The sequence below is a fragment of the Passer montanus genome, unplaced genomic scaffold (assembly GCF_014805655.1).
Source record: "Passer montanus isolate IOZ18808 unplaced genomic scaffold, ASM1480565v1 scaffold180, whole genome shotgun sequence".
NCBI lineage: Eukaryota > Metazoa > Chordata > Aves > Passeriformes > Passeridae > Passer > Passer montanus.
In genome coordinates, this window is record NW_024365382.1 from 317,438 (window position 1) to 329,996 (window position 12,559).

The window sequence follows — 12,559 nt, forward strand, 5'->3', positions numbered from 1 at the left end:
GTAAATATCAAGTTTATTCAATATTTTCCAGGATTTGAATTTATTTACATGATCATGGGAACTAAGCACATTTAGTACTGTCAGTCAGCCCCAAACCTTAAATCAGAAATTAAATTTGAAGAGATCTAAGAAAAAAGGGACCAACAGGAGGAGTTAGGTTACTAACTCTGACCTGTCTTGGAAGATGGTTTCCCATGTCTAGTTTACACCTCTGAGAAACCTATTTACCTTAACGCTACAGAAGAAAGGTACCATCATGCTGACTTATAAATACTGTGAGGTTTTGATAAATATAGCCATGGTAATGGAAAATATATTGTATTGATAAACCTTTTTGTACTACCAGCCCTGCAAGTCTGAAGGTGATATAATCAAGTATACACAATTAAATCATACTGAGGGTCTGAAGGAGCCCGTTAGCACTGGTGTGTGTTTGCTGTCCATTCAAACGGTGTCACCATCACACAGGACCTGAACACTTCTTAAACGAGGACCTCAAACAGCTGCTGAAGTATATGGGATCTTTTATTTTACCATTTATATCTCACTAAAGAACAGAGTAAGTAACTGATAAATGCAAGAGATGGTAAAGGAATAAACCTCCCAAATGCGTATCATGAGGTATATGCTCCCCTTCTTCAGGCACTATAAAACAACACAACTGGAGTAATTTTGGCTTCCATATCTTCAGGAACTGAGCTGTAGTTTGAGGATATTAATATATATCTTTCCCTACATTAGTCTTTATTTCTTAAACTAGCTGAGAAAAATTAGGCAAGAGCAAATGCACTGTTTTTCTTTCAGTTATACTCTTTGTGTTCTAAAAAGGCACAACTGTTTTTACTCAATGAATCAATCAAAAGGGAATATTTGAAGATAATTTCACTGAAACAAAACTTCCTCATTCTGAATATACGGTTAGAAGAGGCAACCAAATTTTAATTTGGGTATTCAAAGACAAGAGCTAATTTCAGAAGAGGCTTTTGGAATTAGGAGAAGACAGCTGTGAAGCTGGCACTTGCCCTGGGACTAAAGTTGGTGCACAAGCTACACAATTGCTAAAATGCTTTTTTACAGAGAGAAGTTAAAAAATCAAAATGATGACTTCTCAATGCAATACTGAGGACAGTCCTCTAAAGCTGTTAAATAGCCTTAAATTGTAATTTCCATCCTGTGTAATCAAGATTAAATTCTCTCTATAATGTTTATTCTTAAACTACTGCAAGGGCATATTTAGAATACATAAAAAATTAATGGCATATTTGGCTAAAATACAAAGCCTTAAAGTTCTGAAGCAGAACAAATATGTGATTTTTTTTAATTATTTCTTGTGCACAACAGAACTATATTTGGAACTAAAGTGCCATGAAGTTACCATTGATGGCCGGAAAGCAAACAAAAAACCCAGCTTGATTTCAAATCTAGGATAATATAGTTTTATGAATTTATGTGTTTTAGAAAAGGTAATTTACACGTAACATGACAATTCTGCTACCATGGCATGACAGTGAACATGAGGATTAGCCTAGAAGTGCATTCCAGCCTTTTACATGGCAAAATCTTCAGAAAAAAAAAAAAATTGCAATTAATTACTGCTTCAATATAATAATATGATATCTTCTCTAGGGAAACAGATTCTTGGTAATTTTTTCTGGCAAGATATATTTCAAATGAAACTGCTCTCCACCTTCCAACTTTATATAAAATAACACTATTAGTATGTTTAGTATTTCAGTACTTTTGCCCTCAACCCAGAAAGGTAGTACTACATTGCATCTCCATCAACAAGACCACCAGATTACGAAAAAGATTTCCTCCAATTACAATGTATAATAAAGTATTACATTATGGGGGAATAACTGTGCTTTAAATTAAAATGCCTAATTAAAAGCTATAAATGCCAATCCATTAGGTTACTTTTATCACCTCTCATTCATAAATTACAGTAGATGATCATTCTTAATGAAGATCTCATAGCAAAAAACCCCAGTGGATTTATATGAATGTGTACTATTTATATAGCAACCAATCATGTTTTCTTGATATGAAATGCAATCACGCATCATCCCTCTCCAAATAAAGCATACTGCATAGCCTTGAAGGCAAGGAAGAAGAGTAAGGAACTACTACTACATTACAAAGATGATAACTTTTTGAAGATGAAAAGTTGCCCTGGTAAGCTGCGGATGCCACATCCCTCAAAGCGTTCAAGGGCAGGATGGGCAGGCCTTGGAGCAACCTGGTCTAGAGTAAAGCATCTCTGCCCACAGCAGGGGGTTGAAACTGGGTGATATTTAAGTTTCCTTCTAAACCAGGCCATTCTATGATTCTGTGAAAGTGGGGCAATGCTATGGAGTGTGGAAAAAAACCTCAAATTAATGTAGCATACACTACTAATATGGTCCCAAAATTCCCAGCTGACAGGTCTGGCAATCAGGGTTAATCTCTCTTGCTTTACAATATATTGTAGGAGTCACTGAATGGATTTCAAGTTTTTCAGTTAAAAATCTTCAGGAGAAACCACTCATGATGGATCAATTGCACTAAGACCTACTATACCAACATCAGGCTACTTTTCTCTTGCTAGGAAACCGGCATATGGTCTCTCACTTATAACTCCAGACAGTAAATACAGTCAAAATGTCACACAAAGCAGCACCGCTCAGATTATTTCCTAACTGCCTAAAGAAATTCAGCTGAATTAGAGAAAGCAAAACCAACTGATATAGGGCACTATTACACTGCTGGAGGAGGCAGGTGAGGCTTATGCTGCTGATTCCCCCACATCTCTTGGCAGGTGGGCAGAGAAGCTGCTACATGTTTTGTTCCAGGCTGCTGGGCTGACCCCACTGCTCTCCTCTAATGGGATCTGATTGACTATGATGTTGATGGGAAGCACTAAGCCAAATCTGCTTATTCTTTGTTGTACATCTAATGATCTAATGATCTCTCCTCTAATCTCTATGATGTTGATGGGAAGCACTAAGCCAAACCTGCTTATTCTTTGTTGTACTACTAGAGAGATTGTTGTATGCAAAGACTGATTTTTCTTGTCACCTCCTGTGTCCTTCTGATGTCCTGCGCAGAAGGACAGAAGAAACAAAATTCCAAACAACTGCGCATGATGGGGGAAGCAGTGCTGCTGCTTGCTTCCATCACATGCTGGAAAAATCATGGGAAGCCCGGATCCTTGGGAGCAGCTCTGCAACACCCATAACACCATGGCAATGACTGCAGAAATTAAACCACTCCCTTACCTAAATCCTGGCCACCAGAGTCACTTCCCTTGCTCCACATAGAGACAAAAATCAAGAACAGGGCTTCATAAATGAGCCATATTTTCTTCAGCACAAATTCAATGCTAACATCTCCCCATGACCATAGGTGAAAAATGAGTATTTCACACTAATTTCACCATCTGAATCCCTGTAACCTCAGACCCACAATCGTCTGGGTTTAACATCTGAAGCCCAGCAAGAGCATATCCAGAAGTTTAAACTGGGTCTGCTGCTATTGACCATATGAATTCAGAGTTAAGATCATCTTCTCAAAAGGTAGGAAAGTGAATACTGGCAAATACTATGCTAGGGAAAGTTTATTCACACTTTTCAATAAACACATAGAAATGTGGTTGCTGCAGAATGAAAATACTATCCTCCCACCAATGGACCTTTTTCATTCTCTAGGAAAGATTAATTTCCTTTTCACTGAAAATAAGTTTGTAAGTGGTTCTATTATTACTATTTTGGTCACAATTCATTAAAATATGCAGAGAAATAAAACTGCCTGAAAAATTGATTCTACAATAGCTCAAGTATCTTTAAAGTATAACACTGCATTTACGCTTTTTAATTATTTATGGCTGATGGCAGCCATTCCACTGATTTGGCAGAGAAAGGGCTCAGTACCAGCCCACAATTAGATCTTATGGCTTTACAACAGTTGTCCACTTGAAAAGCAGCTCCTCCTAAACTGGACAAACCCACTCTCTGTGTTCTTTAATGCTAAAGACATAGTATTAGTTACAGCTTTAGAAAACTGGGTATAAAGGGTTGTGAAGAGCATCCTAGGATGTTTTATAACTAGAGCTTGGGCAAGGCAGCCTGGAACAGAGCTCAGTCCACATGAATGAAGCTCTGACACTTCAATCCTTTTAGAGAAGCTTTCAGGGTGTCTCCATAGTAAAGACCCCTTCTTAATACGTATGTTCTCAACAAGGTCCCTCCGTCTCTTTCATTTACAATGATGCTGTCATTTACAATGACACTTGCATCAGCACACATTAAACTCATTAGTTTAGGTTCATTTTTCTGCATAGTTATTTTAAATTTGTCTAACTTTACTGAATTACTAATTCATGGAGAAACACAGCAAACAAGTATCTAACACAATCACACAAAATGACCCATCACAGCTGTTAATATGAGGGACCAAACCAGCTCATGCCTACCTCCTGCTTGGAACTGATACTTCATATCCTTCTGTAACTCATGTACATGATAAACCATATACACTTTCCTGTCCTATTTGCAACATATGACAGCTGAATTTTATTTAATACTACTTTAAAATAAAATCAACCCTTCTGTTTCTGAACAAGAAATGTTGTGAACAATACACACAACAAACACAACTCAAGGACAGACAGTCCGTGCAGCATCTGTGCACCAGGAGGACTGGAGGTCAGAAAATCCAAAGGGTTGTCACAGATTTAACCCCACAGAATATTTGTATTGGGAAAGGGAAAGGTGAGGGGATTAAACACACAAATTACAGGAGCCAAAAAGCACAAGAATACTGCAGCTTTGGGTATTTTGCTGTTTGGAACATTTTTTTGTTGTAAAGTGCAAATATGCAAAGCAGCAGGATTAGTGTTTCAGCCCCAAGCCTGATGAATTTACCTCTGACAACTTCTTCCACAGACTCTGTAGTTGTGGTGGTAGTGGTTGCAATACTGGTAGTTCTTTCAGTTGCCTCCTCATACTCTTCTCCTGTCTCTTCAATTTCATCACCATCGTCATCATCATCATCAGCATCTTCATCTTCCACAACAGTTAGCTCCTCATCTTCCTCTGCTTGTTCTTCTACTGCCTTATCATCGCTAAATGAAGAAAATTATCATGATGTGTCAGCAACAAAATTACTTCAAGGTAATATGAGAGAACATTTTATTTGAAATCTCTATAAGGAAAACAGTTACCTCTTTCTTAATCTCCCTCCCTTCCCTTTAAATAGAAAAGAAAGAATCCAGGACTCTGGAATGTCCCAAAAAGTAAGAAATGCTTAAGAAATGCCTAAAGAAAAAAAAGGTCAACATTAGCTGACAGTTGAATAATATGTAAACATGCTCACTCCATGATACCATCAACCAAATTTCATTTTGAAAGAAGATCAACATTGCACAAAATGCACTCAGTTGATGTGAAAGATGCAAGAAAGTTCCTCAGGATCTTTTCTGCCTCTCTCAGGAGACAGCTTATCTAGAGGTTCCTTGCATGCTTTTCATAGAGGACTACCAAGTGTTGAACTGACCTCAAATTACCGACTGCAGAGTTTCTCCTTCTGCTGTTACTAGTGCTATGTGAATGGAAAGGACACTTATACAGGACAACAGGAGGAAACAATGAAGTTGACTAAGCAATGTATTTGGTGGATTAATATGTCAAGAATCTTCTGGGATCATTCTTAGTTCTGTTCTGAGTGATACAGACAAGAGGTCAAAAAATAAATGTTTGGCTACTGCTACTGTTGCCTTTGAAATATTTCTTGAGCTTAGTGCTCTGTTGTGGAAAGGTTTCAGGTTTGTTTCCTATCTTCTCCTTGAAATTTACTACTAATGAATAAATGATCTTTAAATATATAAACACACAGTGACTTTCTGTCAACTTCATGCACAAGTGGGTGTGAATTCTTTCTCATGGCATCACATATGGTTGAACAGCCTTCCAGGCGAAGTTAGTGACTTCTCTAACTCATCTCAGAGATCAAGCCTTTAATATTTCATTTTATATTATGTTGCCTACTACAACTTTGAAAGCGAACTCGGCAAAACAGAAGACAGTATGATTCCTTTTTAAAAGGGCATTAAGAAGTTAAAACACATTGATAAAATTTTCATATGCCACAAACCTGACTCTATTAGGAGTTAAGCCTCTATACAAACAAGAATGATTTCCCTGTTCCCTTCTCCCCAAAATACCTGGCCTCCAGAAACACAAGAGAGACTGCAAATAATACTGCAGCTTTCCATTGGGGGAAACCCAGGTATATTTTATGAATAGATGTGGTTAAAGCCACCTCACAGAAGAGTCTGCATGAAAGATGACTTGTTTCCATTTATACAGGACAAAAAGTTAAAAATGGGCACAAACCCTCTTCGTTCCTCTTTAAATGTTTACTGATTTCTAAAAACTGGCTTGGAAATTTCACCGTCTCCACTGTACAATTCATCTGCAATGACATCATTGTGTGGAGGAACACATCAATGGAAGTACTTGAGAAAGGAGAGAGGATCATCCAGATTCTGCTGGAAGCCAGCTTCGCCATCAAGAAGAGCAAAGTCAGGGGACCTGCCCGAAAGGTCCAGTTCCTGGAAGTAAAGTGGCCAGATGGATGGCATCAGATTCCCACTGAAGTTATCAAGATCACCACAATGTCTCCCCCGACCAGCAAGAAGGAAACACAGGCTTTCCTAGGCACCATAGGTTTTTCTGGAATGCACATTCCTGAGTACAGCCAAATTGTGAGCCCTCTCAACCTGGTTACCCACAAGAGGAATGATTTCCACTGGGGCCCTGAACAGCAACAAGCCTTCGCCAAGATCAAGCAAGAGATTGCTCATGCTGTAGCCCTTGGCCCAGTCACAATAACACCAGAGGTGGGAATGTGCTTTACTCTGCAGCTGGGAACAATGGTTTGTCCTGGACCCTTTGGCAGAAGGTGCCTGGCTGACCACTTGGATTCTGAAGCCGAAGTTACAGAGGGTCCAAAGCCAACTACACTCCCACCAGAGAAGGAAATCTTGGCTGCCTGTGAAGAGTCCAAGCCACCTCAGAGGTGATTTGTACAGAAGCACAACTCCTCCTGGCACCCCGACTACCGGTGCTGGGGTGGATGTTCAAAGGCAAGGTTCCTCCACCCACCATGCCACCACTGCTATATGGACCAAGTGGATTGCTCTCATCACACTGTGGGCCCGTATTAGAAACCCAAATCACCCTGGGGTTTTGGAAATAACTACAAACTGGCCGGAAGGTGAAAACTTTAGACTCACTGGTAAAGAAGAGCAGAAACAAGTGACACGTGCTGAAAAAGCTCTACCGTACAACCAACTACCAGCAGAAGAAACACGGTATGCTCTTTTCAATGAGAGCTCCTGTTGCATCATAGGGATGAACCAGAGGTGAAGAGCAGCCATATAGAGCCCCACATGACAACTTTCAGAAGCTACCTGAAGAAACTACTTGAAGGAGTGGGTGCATAAAGTCAGCTTGCTGAACCTAGGCAGAAGGAGGCTGCCACCGTGTTTCTGGTTCTGTTTGTTGTTGATGTTGTTATTGTAGTTGTTATTGTTGTTTATCTGCTTTATAATGCATACTGATAAAAAGCTGTTATTCCTATTCTCATATCTTTGTCTGAGAGCCTCTTTAATTTCAAAAATTGTAATAATTCAGAGAGAAGGGGTTTACATTTTCCATTCCAAGGGATGCTCCTGCCTTCCTTAGCAGATACCTGTCTTTCAAACCAAAACAACAGAGAAAACCTGGAAGTTTCCACCTTGGCTAACACTCCTAAAGATGTTCAGCTTTGGACATCAAGGACATCAAAGCTTCCAGCTAGTTCCCACACACAGGCAGGAGGGCCACCAGGCTGTGCTGAGTTGCAAGAGCAGCCAAAGCTTGCAGGTCACTTGACTGAGCTGTAGCTATTCAGGGAGAGGTCTGCAGTTATACTGAAAGTCAGCACCTACATCTGACTGTCCCTCAGGCAGACTTCAAGGTAAATTTTAATTAAAGGTGATGATAGCAATAAGGAACTCCACTGCTTAAAAATGGTTGTGACCTCTTTGTCAGAGTTTAAAACTTTTTCAGGATGAGCATGACAAGACAATTTCAAAAGCCCCTGTGGATCCTGCCTCTTGGCCTCTTGAATAAAACGGGTACATATATCACCAAAATACACCCTCCCACCTTCCTCCAAGTACTGCCAACAAGCCACAACAAGCAAATCACATCCTTTTACATCCAGGCCCAGGTGGTGGTCAAATATTGGGTAGGAAGGACACCCAAGTATGAGGCACTGCAGCCCAAGCTATCTCCACATTCCCTCTAACAGCGTGGCTACAACATGCAGATGAGCTTTTCTTCCCCCTGTGGAGAAGAAAACATCCTTGACAAAGCAAAAAAAAAAACCCCAAAAAATAAATACAGTGCTTCAGAGACAACTGCTGGAGGTGAAAACACAACAGTCTGAAAAAGGGCATTTATTAACTGAATGGCTGCAATGTGCTTTCCCCTACACACTGAGAACCAGAAATGCAATATTTAAAAATTTAAATCTAATAGTTCAAGATGTAAAGTTATCGCAAAATAGATTAGCCACATTTGTTGGATTCTGCTCTGTCATAGTTTTGAGAAACAAGAATATAATCATCTGCTTTTCAGCTTGTCACCTCCACCTCAAACATGTCACCTTCACTTGGGTACCCATGTTAGGTGACAAAGGTAGACTTGAGTAAGCACTTTAAACAGACATGCTTTAATAGCAGAGAATATTGGCAATTTAGCATTAGCAAAGTGTTCTGCTACCTTACATTTCCTTTCTCCTTCACAATCAGTTTAGGACTGAGCCATATATGTATTGATAGCCACACAAACATATGCTCAGATACGAATAAATACACACACACAAAATACTTCAATTACCATGTACTACTATGTAAGTAAGTATATATATATATATATATATTTAATATATACATATATATAAACTAAAATTCAAGAGTATTTCTAGCTGCAATACACACAGCTTAAATGTACTTGGCTTAAGAGGCAGCAAGAAATGAGTGAGTCATTCTAAAAGAACCACCAAAATTACTTGGCTCTTCATCTGCAGATGAAGGACAAGTGCCCCATAGAAGGATCTTTCATTTTCCTTTTGCAAGCACTTCTGTGGGAGGGGAGGGTAAAAAAAAAATCAGTATTTGCTTGGAATTTCAGAAATGGATTGAAATGCAATTACAGCTCCCATTCCTAGAGAAGGCAAAATTTATGAAGGTGTTCTTGAACTCATCTCTTCAAATATTAAACTCCCTTACGAGGAAGAAAATGGACTACAATAGTAAATTAAATGTTCAGTGAAAAACACAAAAAGACAGAAATATAGCGGATATTTGTCTTACGAACAAGTACTCTATACCCGTGTAAGCTCTTTTATTTAAAATAATTTTGGCATCTTTGATCTTGTATGTATAAGACATGTACTTCATATATAGCTGTATATATTTAGTAAATACATTACCTATATATTTAATAGATATTTAAGACAGATGGATAGATCTATCTTGCGTGTATATATATTTATATAATGAAAAAATGAAACCTTTCCATTAGAACAAGGTATGCTCTCATTTCTTAGAATGAGAGAAAATTTAAACACCCTATCAAAATCTAAATTAAATATACAGAAATGACACAGCAAAAGCCCAAAAGCAGCTTTACAAATCCTACTGAAAGGGTTATAAATAGTGACACTGACAGTTGCTAGAACTATAAATCAGAAGAAAGTCCAAAGATACCAATAGGGAATATGGAAAGTTCTTTGATGTAGGATTTTGCATCATGTCTGACCATTCACTCCTATTTATGACAGAAAAGTGGAAATTACTATTGGGAAGTATTATTTTAAACTTATTCCATTATTCACAAAGGACACTGCCTTGCTACACTTATCAATGATTTGCCAGGAAAGATTTAGTTGCCCACCATTATATATGTTCTCAGTATTCTAGGTCTTACTGCCACCTCATTACATCAAATCACAGCAATTCAGTCTCTGTCCTTCATCTCTGCACTGTTCTTTGAATTGTTTCCATCTAGATTATTAGCAAGTCCAAACATAGCACAATTCAGACCTATTAACTTTCTGCACTATTCACATAATTTGGTCCCCATTTATTTTCTGGGTACTCCTTGAAACCACATGCAATCAGCCCCAAGTTTAAGATCTTGTGCATTATTTGTACAAAAAAAAGAGGTAGAAACACTGCATTAGCAGAGTACAAAGTGATGAAAGCCTGGGGAGCACAAACAGAATTTGAATGTTGATCATAGTTTATGAAGAAAGCCATCTTTGCAAGTTGCTGACATCCAGTTGCAAGGACATGACATGGTACTCTCTGCTCTTCCAATTGCTGTCTGACACGCTCAGGAGAGTGATATGGAAAGGCTTTAACAGCACCAGACCACTCAGTTACCACTGAGTGTTACAACACAGTTATAACCCATATCTGGCTCAAAATTAACCTGTGTGCACAGGGGATGGGAAGGGTAAGGACAGGGATGGTATCTTGTCACCCATCACTGCCTTGCAAAGGAAACTTCCATGTTCCTTCTCAACAGCAGCAAATTAACAAATCTGTCAAAGGCTACATAATAATGCACATTTTCCTTTAGATCATGTTTAGAAACTAACTGTCAGCAGAAAAATATTGTCACGGCAACAATAATATAATATAATATAATATAATATAATATAATATAATATAATAATTAGCACACAGCTAATGCCTATTACAAATGAAGGCATTTCAAGAACTCCACTGGTTATGTTGGCTGATACCTGCTGCAGTACTCCAGACTGCACATGAAGCATCTTAGGAGTACACCATTTGTCATTATTTGTAAAAAATATTAATTTAGGCATTTTTGTGATAAATATGGCAATAATTCTCACTGAAGAAATGATAAAGGCACTAAAAAGTGTGCCTTAAAAATGTATCTTTTAACAATAAACTTTACTGTAGAAAGCTAAAAATAAAAGAAGTAGAACACTGATGCTTTCAACCACTGTAAATGCAAGTTCATGTATAAGATACAAAGACTCTTCTATGCCAAGGTCTTTTAGACAGATTTTTGGCATCTTAATAACAAGTTGAAGGGTACAAAGTCACTGTACCTTCCATCTGCATAGTCGGCATCTGCACCTCCCCACCAGACATCTGAATCATCATCTTCAGCATCAGCTGAATCAAGATTTTCACTTTCCTCTGCTAAGGGGCAGCAGACAAACTCCACACCACGAAACTTGTCAATTCCACAGGGCAGCAGCATGCCATAGTCGTGCAGATTCATGCTCTTCTCACTACAGGACTGCAGAAAAGAGGGGGAAAAAAAGCAGCAACAACATTGGCATGGAGGAAGACTATAAAATCTCACAGACCTTGAGAAAATATGAAGGGACTACATATTGCCTTAGGAAGTTAAGGCTGGTGAACTGCATCATCTCTGAAATCTGAAACACGATTTAGAAAGATCACACTTCCATTCACTACTTTACTGTAAGCAGCTCCCTACCCGTGTCCACTGCAAGCAACAAGCTCTCCTATCAGCCCTTCCCAGAACAAAAGGCTTGTCTTCTCCTGTATACAATGGTAACTCCTTATCTTCCTCTCTAAAATCCTCACTGGCTCTGCCTCATAAACAGAAAACGTGATGACAGAATAATTATTTCATGTGTTAATCCCAATCCTGAAGCATTATTGAAAACTTCACCTCAAGGTAAATCAACATTTGAAATAGCTCTTACTCTGGAAACACGCTGTGTCTGGTCTGACACCTCTGCCAGTACAGTACCTCCTAGCCTTGTTTGGAAAACAGTCAGTTTGGCATAATTATACCTTAAAGATATAGTGATGCGTGACAGATGGAAAAAGGAAAATGGTTCAGTTTTGCAGTGATTATGTCCTTCCAGGCCATTGCCATTTTAAGTTTGCAAGTAGTCAAAATGAACTAGAATTCCTTTGTGTGGAGGTTGGTGCTTTACATGTTTTGTGTAAGTATAATTCAAACAAGGACTGAAAATTTGAAAAGCTGCTGATCACATCTCAAATTTTATCTCCAGAAGGTGCAATAACGTACAAGCTAAGAGGTTCCAAAAAAGCCAGCAATCAGAAATCCTGAAAACTCATCTCAGTTTTTATTCCTAAATCTCTCTACATAAGGAAAAAAACTCCAAAACACATTAGCAATTGTAACACTGCGTTTATTTGTATTTTCAGTAAAGCATTGTTAAATTGTAAAAACTGTGCCTGCAAAATGCCTTTGGCCAGTCCTTGTTTGATCAGCTCTCCGACCCTTTTCTGCTTAATTTCACATAGTACACTCCCTGAGGCCTGTTTGATCTCTGTGGACATCTGGCATACTAATATCCATGATAAATACTGGATAGTGTCAACCCGGGATAATGATTCAAGGTAAATCCTAGGCATTTAGTTCCAGTGCTAACACAGGAAAATTGAGGAAGCAGAAAACACAGTGAGTTTGTGAGTGTTTGTGAAGAA

At 38.6% G+C, this 12,559-nt stretch overlaps 1 protein-coding gene across 3 annotated transcripts in view; it reads right to left on the reverse strand.

Annotated features, from left to right (window-relative positions):
- LOC120500562 (amyloid beta precursor protein) overlaps window positions 1-12,559 on the reverse strand; it is a 186,696-nt gene that overhangs the window by 77,574 nt on the left and 96,563 nt on the right. For all 3 annotated transcript variants that reach the window (XM_039705626.1, XM_039705625.1, XM_039705627.1), the window contains exons 5-6: window positions 11,176-11,369; window positions 4,902-5,101 (exon numbers count right to left, since the gene is read on the reverse strand). In XM_039705626.1, coding sequence (XP_039561560.1) covers window positions 4,902-5,101; window positions 11,176-11,369 — 394 coding nt within the window. The remainder of the gene's footprint in view (window positions 1-4,901; window positions 5,102-11,175; window positions 11,370-12,559) is intronic.